The following is a 16,410-nucleotide window of genomic DNA, read 5'->3' as shown; positions in this document are numbered from 1 at the left end:
AAATATATGTTGGATTGACCAGTCTGGATTCTTTGTGGAAAGTCGGGGTAGAACGATTCGTTTTCTTTCCATTTATGAATGATACATATTACAAGCAACTAGATATTGTCGGCCTCATACTAGAGTCGATGCCTTTCATTATGCTGGATACTATAAATGAGCAACACACCATTCAGTTGATCTCAATCCCTACATATGAGCTCAAAGTCATATATCAATTCGATCTGTCAATTTATTCCAGGAGAACTTGGACACCTGTATTCATTTTCCTTTCCCCTATCGCTGATATCAATCTTGAAGGCTTCGATACCCTCTGGTTTCTATCAAATCCATTCCATAGATACCTATGCAGAGACAAAACACAACATCTACATGGCTAGCATGTTCCATTCTTGCTACAAGAAATGACTATGAACATTGACATCAAAATTATATGGAGTTTGTTAAAAGTAGATATCAAATCACCCAACCAATGTATTCTTTTAGATGTTCACCTATATATTAGTTCCTCTCTTAACTATCAATACTGCAAGTTTTCAAAATGTTTGCTCATTGCTAAAGGGTACTGTTATACTGCTGTATTCACAAGAATACAATCTTTAGTTTTGATGGTTTTTATCGTTGTAGGGTTTGTCCGGCTAAAGTACAGTCATATCACGTGAAACACTAAATCATCCTAGCTTCTGCTCGGCTAAGTACGGTAGACCTGTGGTTCTATTCTGACCAACTGCTCATGTCAATCATTATGGGAAATTCATCACTGATTGTGTAGACCTTCAGATCCGCTCTCCAATTTTAACGTCCGAAGTACCCAACATCACTACCATCTACCTTCATATTCTTCAAATTAAAGATTGACTCTCAATTATTTTGATATCAGGGGGGCCTTATTAAATATGGCTTGTAAGTTTTCCAAATTTCCCACAAATTCCACGCAAAACTATGGTATACCTATTCCCATCATCATAATGCATCTGCCATCCTCGAATGCCATCATTTCCATCTTCCTATCTCCTCATGCAGTCTTCAAACTATATAGAGTCCCCTGATCTTCACTCATATCACTCTCCCGTTGCTGTTTTCTTGCCCTTATCATGCTCTTTGGCACACAAAGCTCCTGCGAGCTGGCCTCAATCAAATTGTATCATTTCCATCGACTTTCATCGCGAGATTGCTATCAAGCACACGAGAATGCGCCGATGACATTCAGCATGTCGTTGTTGCTGGGCTCATTGCGATCTTGGTGTATATAGGATCGCGGCTTCTTTCCCTTCACGGGCGTGCAATTGTCAGAGTTTTCACCACACCCATTCATGGGGTCATACTGTTCATAATAGCTAATATCGTCGTCGCAGCCCCGCAGGATACAATCGAAGTCATGAACTCGACATCCCCGTTACATATGTCCAATGGACACGATGAATCATTCGCAAGGTCCTCGCCATCAAATGATGACGCACCAGGCGAAAGCGAGTCAGAACTATCCGATGTTGGCAACCCTACCGTCGATGAACCCTCACCGGCCTCCTCAAACCAACAACCAATGTTTGGTGGTCAAGATTCCGATGCAACTGAAGACTCGTCACCTGAAGATCAAGAACAATCCGACGATGCGGACTTTGATGAAGAAGAAACTCCTGCGGCTGCAGCTTTCAATGCCCAACGATCAGAGCGTTCGAGCACTGTCGAGTCGTCGCGTCCTGCTAAACGCAAGCCGGGCGTCACTGATCAAGATCGGTACATGCTAGAGAATCCCGAACTATATGGTTTACGGAGAAGTGTAGGAGCTTCCCAATCTCACATCTCTCTTAAACTAGTGCTAACGGATTTTTACAACTACAGGCGCGTCCAGCACAAACTCGAACTATTGTATGTCGTTCCCGTGCCATCCAATTAATATGCGAAATACAACACAGTTGGATACAAGTGCTGACTATTACAGGTTGAGTCTGATGATGAAGAAGAAGATGAAGAAGATTCCGATGCCGTTGCAGCTCACAGGAATAAGCGTAGGAAGCCAGAGCGCTCCCAACAATGTAAGCGCCTTCTTGTCGCGGGTAAACTGGCTATGGCAGAAAGCTAATCTCGTGCACAGCTTCCAAACGCCAAACACCAGCTCTGCAATCTGCATCTGCCTCTGATACTGACGAAACCGAGGATTACGGTAGCTTACGAGCACGGAATACTATCAAGAAGAATCGACGCCGCCAATTAGAGACCGGCAACATCGCTCTTCAATATCAAGAGAAGCGGTGGAACAGCCGTCGTGCTGCGCAGGTCACAACCGGTGCTTACCAAGAAAGCGATCCCGACTTGGAAGATGAGTCTGAATTGATGACCCCAAATCAGTGGACGGAAGATGTCGAAGATACCTCACCATATATCGATGTTGTCTTGAAGCACAAGGTCAAAGATGATAGAGATGCAAAAGATGAGAACCTTACGAAGGACGATTTCGAGTACTATATCAAATGGCAGGGCAAATCGCACTGCCATGCTACTTGGGAGACAACATCCACTTTGGCAGGAGTTCGTGGTTTCAGACGCCTCGAAAACTATTATCGAAAAATTGTTATCGATGACATCTACATGACACAAGGTGCTGAGATACCACCGGAAGAGAAAGAAAAGTGGATGCTCGATAGAGAGCGTGATGCAGATGCCCTGGAAGACTACATAAAGGTCGAAAGGGTTATTGGCTCGCGAGAAGGTGATGAAGAAACCGAATACTTCATAAAGTGGAAGGCTCTGTACTATGAATCTTGTACATGGGAGACTGCCTCTTTCATCAGCGAGAAGGCTCAAGATGCTATCGATCACTTCTTGGATCGTAGCTCTAGATCTCTGGTCTCAGACCGAAAGGAGTCGAACCCAGATACCAGAAGCCCTCACGTCCCTATTCGTGAGCAACCAGATTATATCAAGAACGGTCAATTGCGAGATTTCCAAATCACAGGTCTTAATTTCCTGGCGTACAATTGGTGCAAGAACAAGAATGTCATTCTTGCTGATGAAATGGGACTTGGCAAGACTGTCCAGACTGTTGCTTTTATGAATTGGCTCCACAATGATAGAGGCCAAGAAGGTCCACATCTTGTCGTGGTACCTTTGACAACCATTCCTGCTTGGGCTGACACTTTTGATAATTGGGCACCAAGTCTTAATTATGTTGTTTACAATGGTAAAGAGTCATCTCGTCAGATCATACGTGAGTATGAACTGTTGGTTGATGGAAACCCCAAGCGTCCAAAGTTCAATGTCCTACTCACGTCTTACGAGTACATTCTGGCCGACTCTCTTTTCCTGTCACAAATTAAGTGGCAGTTCATGGCCGTCGATGAAGCACATCGGTTGAAGAACCGAGAATCTCAACTATATCTGAAGTTGCTCGATTTCAAGGCTCCCAGTCGTTTGTTGATCACTGGTACCCCGGTTCAAAACACTTTGGGCGAGCTGTCGGCTCTCATGGACTTCCTCATGCCAGGCGAATTGGAAATTGAAGACAACATGGACCTAACTGATGAAGCTGCTGGTGAAAAAATTGCTGCACTCACCACCAAAATTCAGCCATACATCCTTCGCCGGACAAAGCAGAAAGTCGAGAACGACCTCCCCCCAAAAAGCGAAAAAATCATTCGTGTCGAGCTCTCAGATGTTCAGCTGGATTATTACAAGAATATTCTCACTCGCAATTATGCAGCTTTGAATGAAGGTTCCAAAGGTCCAAAGCAATCGTTGTTGAACATAATGATGGAACTCAAAAAGGCCAGCAATCACCCCTACATGTTTCCAAATGCAGAGGAAAAGATCTTGAAGGGAAGTGAAAGACGAGACGATCAGTTGAAGGGTTTGATTGCCAGTAGTGGAAAGATGATGCTCCTTGACAGGTTACTTGCCAAGCTCAAAAAGGATAATCATCGTGTTTTGATTTTCAGCCAAATGGTGAAGATGCTGGACATCCTCGGTGACTATCTTCAACTTCGTGGTTACCAATTTCAACGCCTTGACGGTACTGTTGCTGCAGGCCCAAGACGTCAAGCCATCGATCATTTCAACGCTGATGGAAGTAATGACTTTTGTTTTCTCCTTTCCACACGTGCTGGAGGGCTTGGTATCAATTTGATGACGGCCGATACGGTGGTAATTTTCGATTCGGATTGGAATCCCCAAGCTGATTTGCAAGCCATGGCTCGTGCACATCGTATTGGTCAGAAGAAGCCTGTAAGTATTTACAGGTTTGTCTCAAAGGAAACCGTCGAGGAAGAGATTCTTGAGCGTGCTCGCAACAAGCTCATGTTGGAGTTCATTACCATACAACGAGGTGTCACCGACAAGGAGAAGAAGGAGCTGCGAGAAAAAGCTGCAAAGGCTGGCAAAATTGATGATCCCAAATCTTCCGAGGATATCTCCCGTATCCTCAAAAAGAGAGGCCAGAAGATGTTCGAACAATCTGGCAACCAGAAAAAGCTTGAGGAGTTGGACATTGACTCGGTCCTCGAGAACGCTGAAGAGCACCAGACTGAAGTACCAGAAGGCATTGTCGCCGATGGTGGTGAAGACTTCCTTAAAAGTTTCGAATATACTGACGTCAAAATCGACTTGGAATGGGACGATATCATTCCAAAAGATCAGTTAGAGGGAATCAAAGCCGAGGAAGAAAAGCGAGCTCATGAAGAATATCTCGCCAAGGTCGTCGAAGAGAACGCACCACGCAAAGCAGCCATGAAAAACACGGCAGAGATTGAGCGAGAGCAACGACTTGCAAAGAAGCGCGAGCGTGACCAAGTTAAGCAAGAAGAGCTCGAAGAAAAGAGAGAAGCCCAAGCGAATCGTTTGGATCCAAAGCGTCCTCTCAACGAAAAGGAAACGAGAAACTTAATGAAAGCTTACCTCCGTTTTGGCTCTATGGAAGATCGTGGCGAAGAACTTGTCAAAGAAGCTCGTCTTGTAGGCCGCGATGAGGACTTGATGAAAGCTACACTAAAAGCCCTCACAGAAGAAAGTAGCAGACGTCTAAAGGCAGAGACCGAACGAGTCGAAGCACTGGAGCGCGCAACCAATAAGCCATTAACCAAGAAGGATAGAAAAGCAGTGTTGTTTGATTACTCCGGAGTAAAGAGAGTCAACGCTGAGACTATCATGGAACGTCCAGGCGAAATGAGAATGCTAAGAGACGTTGTCGGAAATTGCCCCGATTTCAAAACTTTCCGCGTCCCTGACGCTTCTAAAGGTGCCCATTACTCATGCGACTGGGGTGCAAAGGAAGATGGCATGCTTCTTGTCGGGATTCATAGGCATGGCTATGGTGCTTGGACGCAGATCAGAGATGATACCGACTTGGGGCTCGGAGACAAGTTGTTCCTTGAAGAACATCGAGTAGACAAGAAGGAAGAAAGAAGTAAGGCTGACGAAAAGGTCGCCAAGGCTCCTGGAGCCGTTCATTTGGTCAGACGAGCCGATTATCTTCTATCTGTTCTGAAAGCCAAGTATTCCGATAATCAAGCTGCCAAGCGTGCCGTGGAGAATCATCATCGAAATAACAAGAAGCACGAGCGTAATGGATCCAGAAGAAGCGAGGCAAGAGGGTCAGTTTCTGCTTCTCCTGCTCCACCGATCAAGAAAGCATCTCGACCATCCGATCACAGTAGTCGTGATCGAGAAAGAGATAGAGCACGGAGTCACAACTTCAGTGATTCCCGTGATTCTCGTCGGGAGAGTGGAGGCTATGGTTCTTCAACACCATTGAAAAGAAAGTATAGCGACGGAGACGACGAGAAACAACTAGAACGTCGCCCCAAATATCGTAAATCCGACAATGGTGAACCTGCACAGAACGACATGCTCCGTAAACTCTTCAAGCCAATCAAGGAGAGCCTTCGACGTCTTCAAAACGGTACAGCTAAGAACATTCCCAACAAGAAGGAGCGTGCTACTGTCTTGAAAGAGGAGCTGTACAGTACTGGACTGTTTATTGACTCTATCACTGCACCTAAAAAGGATGGGTCGGTCGACAGTAAACTGAGAGATAGCCTTTGGTAAGTTTCTCCTCTACGTCTTCAATAGAGATGTATTTACTAATATTATTCAGGGAATATGTCATGACTTACTGGCCCAATCCAGGACAATCCACACAGGCAGTGGCATCCATGTATTCGAAAGTCAGGAGGGACAGGTTAGAGTCAAAGAATTAAGATGTGAATTCGTAATGTAGGTGTTTGGGAAAGTGCTTTTACCTCACGTCTAGAGGAATTAATGTCTTGAAGAACGTGTTGCATTGGCGTTTAGATGATGGGAACTCATTATAATTTACATTGGCTCAAATCACGGCATGGGCTGGCGTACGGTTTAGTGGGTTATGGGAAGTTTTTTGGTGGGCGGAGTTGACAATACTCATTGCATGGGAGACGGCGGGGGGATCATTGTGCGAATTGCACCGGCGTTTTTGTCAGGATCGAGCAACTTTTACTAGTCAATTGATCCACGAAACAACACGAGAACATGTACAAAAACTGCGAGCGTTGAATGAGCATCAGAAGGAAGGCACTTAGTGCCACTTACTTAACACCACGATAGAGTTAGCTATTTATACAGACTTCGATACAACTACGATGAAGTTTCAGTCAAAGAGATAAATGTTTGCGATATACTAGTCAGAATTAATTATGATTATATGCGTCAATAACGAAAGACAATCAGTTCGATTGCCTTGCAAGGTACTGGAGTAGATAGTTGGGCATACTAGTACAATAATCGACTATCGATACCTCCTTTCTGGATGAAAGCGCTGGTGCAAATGCTGAAGGGTGACTTATATAAGTCAATTCATATCACCTTATTTACGTGCATTTTCAAATCTATCTTCTCAAGGTCTTACTATATTGATTGAAGTTCTCCAAACCCACCAGACGCTAATCTCCGCAATTTCTGGCATTTGACCTTATTACCTTGTTACTAGGGTAGTTTCTCCACGCGTGCACGGTCGAATAGGAGATCCATTATTTGGTCCCTCATCTTTTTATCTGGGTATCTAGGTAGTAATCTTCTATCAAGTCAAAACCTAATATTCACAACATAAGATGCGCATCAAATTAAAGAGTCTGCCAGCCTCATGTTTCTTTCTTCATCTATATATACATCATCGAACGATTTTTCAAAGTCGTGTACTACGATACTATAAATCGGAGTTGTACTGTAACCTAGAGCTGATGTTCATGTTGCGTTGCATTTCATACGTATTGTACGACTCGTGAGGTGAGGGTGGATGCGATCCTAGCATGATTGCCAGCTCTAGGGTTATACTGGTCGCTTACTGCAGTGGGTTTTGCCAGCATGGTTGGGGAATGTCACTGGCCAATGGAAAATGGAGAGTATATGGCGGGGGGTGAGGAGATAATAGGCACAGTAGTGTGATGGATGGGACGGATTGTGATGTGGAATATGCAATCTTCGATTCATCCGTAATGTGATGCGGATACGGGGATAAAGTGTTTCGAAGGGTGTTCGCTGGCTGGTCAATGAGGAGCCAAACCCCAAAAGTATTTTGTTTGTGGAAACAATACCGAGTATGTTTGTTCAAACACACTTTGATCTTGTACCGAGTAAGCTCGAGATCTCGTGTCAAGTTTAGGTATTGTTGGAGCCTAAATGATCAAGTGACAGTTGCGCAAATATTTCCGACGGCGAAGGAAAGTTTCCATAATGTTTACAACACGAAAGCTAGGAACTAAGGACGGGCTGACATGCTGTACAGTATGATTGTCGTGGATATGGACCACTCATGCCACCTCGCCGTACTTGTACTTCAGGAACGAGCGTATAATGTCCAATTCGAGGACGAAAAATGAAGGACGAAGGAATATGTCAAACATTCTTAAGTAATAGTAGTAAGAGGATCCGGTATTCGGTATTTTGCATATTCACCGATAGCCATGGGCTCGAATATTGATAGTCCTGCTAGTCCACCTACGCAAGTGCTCGCGAGGGCTTGGCTTGGCTTGCTCGCTTACAGATTACGGATACAATTTCTGCATGGCTAATTAATGGTATATTGGGAATAGTTGGGGGTTAAGCTTCTGCAAATCTAGGACATCTGCCATGCCGTCGTCAATCAAGGCTCTTGTCTATAGAGCTTGTTATAACATTGACGAACCCTTATCACTTGCTACCTCTTGAACCCTATTATCATCTTTTGCGTTCACTAGCCCCGTTGTTTTTTCTATCGTTTAACGCTTCTCTCCACATGTTCCTCCTTCATCCTCGATTATGCCTTACTCAGATTTTTACTTTCTCTACAATCCGTCCTACAATTCGGTCCGACTTATTCATTTTACAAGGGCTTGAGCAGAAAACCTACCCTGCCATAATGTATCATTTAAGCCACACAAATTGTATGGCTTACATGACACCACTTCACCCCATGCCCCCTGTCCCCCGCATGTCTCAACCCCGACAAGTCGATCTTCCCCACGAGGGCAACACCTCCGCGTTTTACTACCCAAGGGATAATTTAGTCTGGAACCTACCTCTTCCTTCAAACGGTTAACCACAGCAATAATCATGTATAAGAGTTGGTGGAATTTGACGGCGGGTTAGGATGGGGAAAAGTAACTTCCTCTGTGCTTGCATTGTTTTTGTTTTTACTGCTATTGTTTCCAACGCATCAATTGTGAATTTTTTTTCTGGATGGGTATAGTATAATAAGCAGCTTCAATTTCAGTAGGTTTATTTCTATAGTATGGAGAAAGCTCGATGCTGAAAACAAGTCCGAGTAGTGTCATTTCGTATTCCAATGTGGTTTTGAATGACATACTATATCATTCGGAGTAACTGTTGTATTCTTGATTGGTCTTTCTAGAAAGACAAGCGAATGTCAATATATGGAAAATAATTTTGAAAAAACACCCCCGCATTTTACTACGCTGGGTATTGTTTGGTCTGAAGTCCTTGGCTTACTTTAAACGGTTTAAGGAAGATAACTGCAATCATTGTATATGTCCCCGGTTACTTGGCAAATGTGTAAGAGGTTCACAGACAAAAACTTTCCTGGGAAGAATACGGCGTACAGACCGCGTGCACACAATCTCAGCAAAATGGCTGAAGCTTAGCAGGGGTAGCTCCTTTGTGATTCCTTGCTTTCGACGGCTTGAGGAATTCTTTCTGATTCATTCTCTACATGTTGACTGGTCAGAGTAAGTCCGGTTAAAACTATCGACTTCAGCAGTGACAAGCTTTGTTTGTTGGGTGCATACATAAAGTGTGGAGAAACCCCAGAGCTCTGCAATCGATTTTTCTGATATCTGTTGATATAAACAAGCTTGTATCTTCAATTTTCATACAGGCAGGCAATAACGACTTTTCACATCGATTGAATAGCAATAGTCTTCATCATGCCTGGAGGAGCAGTTGTTCATGGCACGACCGATACCTCTCGGGTAAGTAACCTTTCCTCAGCTATTTCTCGCCATTTTGTATCTTTGTCGAGGTTCTATGGAGGATACTATCTCAATGGCAACACCTCATCAATGCTTGAAGTTATCAGGTGTCTACCTTTATGTTTTGCAATACTGATTTGATAATGTATAGATCGAGGCGCCGGTAACTGTCAAGGCATACTTGATGTAAGTTCCTTATATCAATTACTAAACTTTTGACTTCAAGAACAATGGCTAAGCTTTGCCAAGGTGTGCTTTTGCAGCATTCGGTGGTATCTTCTTCGGATATGATACAGGTTGGATGTCTGGGTATGTTGTCCCAACTCTTTAGATCCTGTATCCATTTGTTGATATTTTGAAGTGTCTTGGCGATGCCTTACTTCATCACTCAATATACTGGGTTACCACAACCTCCTGCAGATGCCCCAAAAGCCACTTTGGACGCATTCGCCGTCTCTGCTAGCAATCAATCTTTGACAACCTCTATTCTTTCTTGCGGTACTTTCTTCGGAGCTCTTATTGCTGGTGATATAGCCGATACAATTGGACGTCGTATGACTATTATCACTGGTTGTGCAATCTTCTGCGTCGGATGTATCATGGAAACTGCCTCCACTGGTCTCGGTCTCATGGTAGCAGGCCGTCTAATTGCTGGCGGTGGTGTTGGATTCATTTCTGCTATCAGTAAGTCTTGTTAAGTATCAGCTCTCAGCCTCAACTTGTCTAACCGGTCATGAATTATAGTCATCTTGTACATGTCAGAAATTGCTCCGAAAAAAGTCCGAGGTGCTCTTGTCTCAGGATATCAATTCTGTATTACAATCGGAATCTTACTTGCCAATTGTGTTGTGTACGCTACACAGAATCGGACTGATACTGGCTCATACCGAATTCCTATTGCAGTTCAATTTTTGTGGGCTATCGTCTTGGCGGCTGGATTATTCTTTCTTCCCGAATCGCCCCGTTATTATGTAAAGAAAGGTCGCCTTGAAGATGCAGCCAAATCTCTGGCCAACGTTCGTGGTCAACCAATTGAGTCTGAATACATTCAAGTAAGTATAATCGAGTTTGAAATGCGGTATGCCTCCCTAACATCCATATAGGATGAACTTGCGGAGATTATTGCAAACAATGAATACGAACTCTCTGTTGTACCACAAACGTCATACATTTCCCAATGGACCAATTGTTTCAAAGGTTTGTGCCTTCGGTCAACCCGAACCCTTCATCTTGTACTTACATAAGTGCAGGATCTATGTTCGATGGTTCCAGTAATCTTCGAAGAACTTTTACTGGTATCATGCTTCAATGTATGCAACAATTCACTGGTATTGTAAGTACTTCTCTAAATCTTCAACATCTTTGAGCTACAACAATTCATCCATCAAAACAAGCTATCAGAGTAAGTCAGTACTAATTCCTATTTCACAGAATTTCATCTTCTACTTCGGAAATGTCTTCTTCAAATCCCTTGGAACGATCAAGAACCCCTTCTTGATCTCACTCGTTACCTCATTAGTCAACATGTTAACGACCCCTCTCGCTTTCTGGACTGTCGAGCGATTTGGCCGTCGCACCATTCTTCTCATTGGAGCTTCTTGCATGATTACCTTCCAATTCATTGTTGGCATTATTGGTGTCACTGCCGGGGAGGCTGACAAACACAACAGCGCTGCCGTATCTGCTATGATTGCTTGTAAGTACTTACCAGGTTGCGTCTTAACATCTCCATAATTCATAATCTACTCTGTCATGACAATCACATCGAACTAACCCACCCAGTCATCTGCCTCAACATTGCCGCCTTCGCCACCACCTGGGGTCCAGCCGCCTGGGTCGTAGTCGGCGAGATCTTCCCTCTCCCCATCCGCTCCCGCGGTGTCGGTCTCTCCACCGCCTCCAATTGGTTCTGGAACTGCATCATCGCAGTCATCACTCCCTATCTCGTAGGCACACAAAAAGGCGACGCGAATCTCGGCGCCAAAGTATTTTTCATGTGGGGTTCCCTCTGCGCGCTGAGTTTATTGTTCGCCTACTTTTTCGTCTCGGAGACAAAGGGCTTGAGTTTGGAACAGGTGGATAGAATGTTGGAAGAGACGACACCAAGAACGAGCGCAAAATGGGTGCCGCATAGTACATTCGCTGGGGAGATGGGTTTGGCGGGCGATAAAGTGGTGGAGCATGCGCCACATGTGGAGAAGGGGAATGCGTCTGATGAGGCCGCGACGCAGGTTAATAAGGATGTTGTTTAAGTTTTCTTTTGGAAATCTGGCTTGAGCTTCCATCTATGGCGCCAGGATAGCTTTTGTGCGAGGGGGGGTTTAATTCTCTTGGTAGATGAAGTGGAAAGAATGGGTCAATGCAGAATGAGTTTTTGAGTTTGATATATACAGTACAGTACTACTTTGTCGAGTAGATATCTGGCAGTGTTTCACAAGTAGAGTTGAAGTTACTATACCCAATAATTATTCTGCTTCTTACATTATATTTCTGTTGATGTTTACTCACTTTCATGCTTGGTTAGTACTATGGCAAATAATGCGTCTTTCTTCATATCGATGTACAATATTTCCGATGGCAGGTAGATATGTTGGTGGTATCATCAATGTCTATGTCGTAAATTCTCAAAGTTCTAACTTGTTTTCTTGAGGTTTGTGTATATCTTCCTTCGGTATCAACTTCAACATTGTGATCCTTCTGGTATATCTCCCTCTACTCCGCTCTTCGGAGCTTATACTTCACCCCGAATTATAAAAGTCAATGTATGCTCTAGAAAGCAGCGCATTGCACAAAATTCGTTTACCAAATATCCCACAAGGAATTAGACAAGAGTTTGGGAGGAATGATATTGGCTAGAAGGTGAATGTCGGGTCAAGAGATCCATGGGTTTGAGGTATCAGTGATACAATACTTGTGACTTTCGGCAGTAACTGGGAGAGGTTGTTGTCGTTATTACGCATATATCTCTTTTATATTGCCGGATTTTTGTCATCGGCTAGAGTTTTCATGATGGTTGTCAATTTATTGCACTATGGCTATCTGCATTGCATCTCGTGTTTCTTATTGTATGTCCCAAATCATATACATGATATCTCCTGACCCTGTCTCATTCAAAATTAGCAGTTACAACCTTTCGCCTGTTTATTTCTTTGAGCCATTCGAAGAGAAGTGTTCGCCTGCGCGAAACTCTGTTTTCAGAGTACGAAACGTTTTGGCGGGTTTGGAATGACTTCATTAAGGATTTTATACTCGTTAGCTGGCTAGTTTGAGGAGAAGTGAGACAGAACGGACGTATTGACAAGCATTGAGTTATTCATATGACAAATTCATTATAGAGTTGATGATAGAAAATATCTTCATCTTCGAGATATATAAGTCACTCTGATTCCTTCACGCTCGTCTTTTCTTCGGTATCCCCGCCCCGTATTTTCCTTCATCTCCAGATAGGAGAACCAGAGATATCGAACGAAGCATCATACAAAGAGAAATCGATGGCTTTAATGTCACCAAAGGGCAGCACTCGGATCAGTTATTACAATTAAGAGTATCAGAGTGGATTGAATCTGCGATGTGAGTTTTGAGGGTGAAGAAGATGGGTATGCTTACGGTGGGAATAGCGATGGTAGTGAAAAGTTCTTATTGCTGTGGATGAAAAATGGAAGTACTGTCGATCAGATACCTTGATTTACGGAGGAATGACTGTCATATTCCATCATCTTGGCCTGTGGGAATATTCATCTCATATTATTAACCATTTATGTATTCTTTCTTCTTCCTCCTCTTGCATCAGATAAATTACCAACAAGGCAATAGATCTCAGCCACGAGTTTCCAAGGCTAGGTGATTCCTTAACAAAGTAATCCATCTTCACATGGTAGAATCTCTTGCTATCCTTACTATTCCAAGTATAAGATGGATATTTATACTCTCTGATATGGAAAGAAATAAGGAGGGAGGAACGGGAGAGTGGCTATAGTGTATATTTCTATGAGCCTAAAATGATGAATGTTGGGGAGTAATAAAAGGAGTATTCCGTGTGCTACGTCTTTCTTAACCGAAAACGATGTCGCAGTAGGCAGGCATGTAAATATTGTAAAGGAGTGGAAGAATAAAATTATAAGACAGAAACGAAACTACTTGGAGAGCATTCAATTAGGATCTGATTTCGAACACAGCGAAGCATGTGATATGATGAGTGAAGATGAGAATATGAAAGTGGTAGAGGGATAGCAAGCAGGTTTTCGGATATGTTTTCTCATTGTTATCTGTATCTGATTATTGTCCACGTTTTGTGAAAGCACCTCAACAATTTCAATTTCATTGACAGCGAAGCTAGATCCTCGTTATCAAGAATTTGAGAAGAATCCTCCATATCATCTTGGATGGAGGAATGAACTAACGAGGTCCTGTTCTACGTCCAGCCAGAGATTAAGCAACTGAGGTTCGACGTAGAAAACAGGACTCCTTACCCAAAGATTAATTCTTCCCTCAGTGTTTAATCTGGTCTCCTATTGAAGCTTGATGAAAGATGTTTATATTGGGGAAAAAGTCACCCAATTTGATACCTATCTAGGCAGAACATAAACGCATAGAAGCCGCTCCCTCCACTTTCTGCATAATTGTAGAGAGAAACATGTATCAAAATCGGGTAATTATCTTCTCCGCCATTTGACCTCATCGCGGATCTTTACTCAACTGGGAGAAGTCTATATAAACTTCCAAGTAGATCGTACTTCACAGTAGATAAAATCTGTAAGCCGAAAAAATCGCCTGTGAGGAAGTTTTGTTGATCAGAGAGACGAATGTTAATAAGAGTATGGTAGTTCTGGGAGCTGGATGGCGGAGGACAAGACAAGAGAAATAAGTGTCGTGATGACTGGGAAGATTGTACAATTTTAAATGATTGTACATGCTGACGATAACAACGACGCTGACGACGATGACAAATGTAGTTAAAAAGATAGAATAGCGACAATAACAACCAATTTTGATGACAAAAAAATCTTTCATTTCCTCCATCTATTAGAGATACTATCCCAATGTGTCCTAGATGACCCTCTCAAGGAAATATATCACTAACACAAAGTGCTCCTCTGCCTCCTACCTAATCTATACTTGCTATCGATATATGTCTTATTTTGCTTATCCTATTCAAGATTGAAGATAAAAGTGCCTAAATACCTAGTGCCTACAGAAATGCTTGATTTGAGTAGGTATTACACAACTTGAAACAGAAACCTGGAAGTTCACTCAATCAGGAAGGAGAAATGCTTTGACTGCGGTGAATTCCTTTGGTCAGACACCTCCTATCCAATAGTTCCTGAAAAAAAACTGGTTACTAAATGTCAGATGTTCATTCAGATGATGTCCATAATGTACAAACTCGACGCTATATTAAACCCGAACGTTGGAATTGGAGGTGAGCACTAAAAGTCACTTACTCCTGAGCTCGAATCAGGACGGTCTTGCGATCAATATCTAGAATCCTTGATATCTGTTGGAACTCAGTGGCCTGTAGGTTGAAAGTTTCTGTTTTGGAGAATAGGCATTAATAAGTGATGTAGGGAATATGAACTATTGCTGATGTTAATATTTGCATTTTCCTTCTTACCGTCAAAAAATCATCATCGCCATCACCACTGGAATCTCATCATTCCAAAAGTAACTTTATAGCATTCTTTTCCGTTTCTCAAAACAACTTCAAACGCGCGAACCTCCTAACATTATATTTCAAAGGCAGATCTTCATTTTTCCACCCGGAAAGCCACACGGAACACGATCCTCAAAGCGCATACACATTCATCTGTTTATCGTGCATACATTTCTCAGTATACGATGATTTCCCTTGTATTTATACTTCCAGTTTCAAACTCCACTACACTCCCCCATCCAAACTTATAATCCAAGCAAATCACTTTAAAACCACGTTCCAAAACCTTGAACAAAAAATGACCAGGAGCAATACAAGCGCGAGACGATAGGGAGGAGCTCAGGGAACTCTAGTCCGACTGCATAAACTATGAATCTCACCAACACACTCTGCTATTCCATCTCTTGTATGAATGCTAATCAGTGAGTGAGAAGAAGAGAATATAGAGAGGGTAGCGAGAATATGAACATTTTATTGATGATAATGATATAATCGTTGTCGTCATCCTGAAAACATCTCACTGCCAAAATTACAATCTACTACTGCCAAAATCCCCATCTATCATTCTCTCTCACCATCGCAAATCAAAACTTATATCCACGTCCCCGGGGTCTTCTCCGCACAAAACCCAAATACACAACGCAGAATCTTCTCTCGAGCTATTTGAGAAGCAACAGGGAACTTTGAACCAACCTTGAGATTCATTCATTGTAATCTTCTACTGATAACATAGCAGACTCAATATAGAGGCAAGTAGAGGAGAGGTAGATATTTATACCCATTCCACATACATCTTCTACTGAAACTTTACAGCAGAGATTTCAAGGTCTCCATGACAAGGTGAAGAGGAGTACAAGTCTAGTCCATACCTGCCGAAGCGGGGAGGGCTTCCTCGTTTTTCATCTGCCTCTGTGTCCACTACCAGAAATCCAAGCCGGAAAAACAAAGCGAAGAATAACAAAACCCCCTACCCATCTCCATCCTAAAATGCTCTTCTCTCGAGTATGCCGCAGACAAAGAAGCTACAACAGATATTTAGGGTTCTATCACAGATACCCGCATCTCATCCATTGAAACAACAAAGAGAAATATTGAAAACCAATCCTCCAATCAATCACTCATCTCATAATCTCTTCTTCTCCCGACTCCAATACACAAAAACGCATATAAGTATCCTTTCCGAGAATCATACATCTCATCAACAACAAAAGAACCCCATGATGTAAATCACAGCAAAATAAGCATCGATATATCAATCACCACACCCCGCCACCACCACCATCATCACAACAACCTACTCCTCCCCCTCCACCTCCCCACCTCCCCAAA

At 42.9% G+C, this 16,410-nt stretch overlaps 2 protein-coding genes across 2 annotated transcripts; both read left to right on the top strand.

Moving 5' to 3' along the window:
- Window positions 1-896: 896 nt before the first annotated feature.
- Bfra_010313 (putative chromodomain helicase protein) lies at window positions 897-6,191 on the top strand (the record flags this gene model as incomplete). Its single annotated transcript, XM_037340646.1, has 6 exons — window positions 897-903; window positions 1,356-1,780; window positions 1,843-1,869; window positions 1,943-2,036; window positions 2,096-6,035; window positions 6,089-6,191. The coding sequence occupies 6 exons, from the start codon at window positions 897-899 to the stop codon at window positions 6,189-6,191; spliced, it is 4,596 nt and encodes a 1,531-aa protein (XP_037189114.1).
- Window positions 6,192-9,386: 3,195 nt separating this feature from the next.
- Bfra_010312 (putative monosaccharide transporter protein) lies at window positions 9,387-11,683 on the top strand (the record flags this gene model as incomplete). Its single annotated transcript, XM_037340645.1, has 9 exons — window positions 9,387-9,431; window positions 9,583-9,617; window positions 9,681-9,740; window positions 9,793-10,115; window positions 10,176-10,483; window positions 10,535-10,628; window positions 10,682-10,764; window positions 10,863-11,127; window positions 11,214-11,683. The coding sequence occupies 9 exons, from the start codon at window positions 9,387-9,389 to the stop codon at window positions 11,681-11,683; spliced, it is 1,683 nt and encodes a 560-aa protein (XP_037189113.1).
- Between the last annotated feature and the right edge of the window lie 4,727 nt (window positions 11,684-16,410).

Source organism: Botrytis fragariae (assembly GCF_013461495.1).
Source record: "Botrytis fragariae strain BVB16 chromosome Unknown tig00000186, whole genome shotgun sequence".
Taxonomy (NCBI): domain Eukaryota; kingdom Fungi; phylum Ascomycota; class Leotiomycetes; order Helotiales; family Sclerotiniaceae; genus Botrytis; species Botrytis fragariae.
Note: the sequence above shows the minus strand (reverse complement) of the source record. Positions and strands in the feature narration are given on the sequence as shown.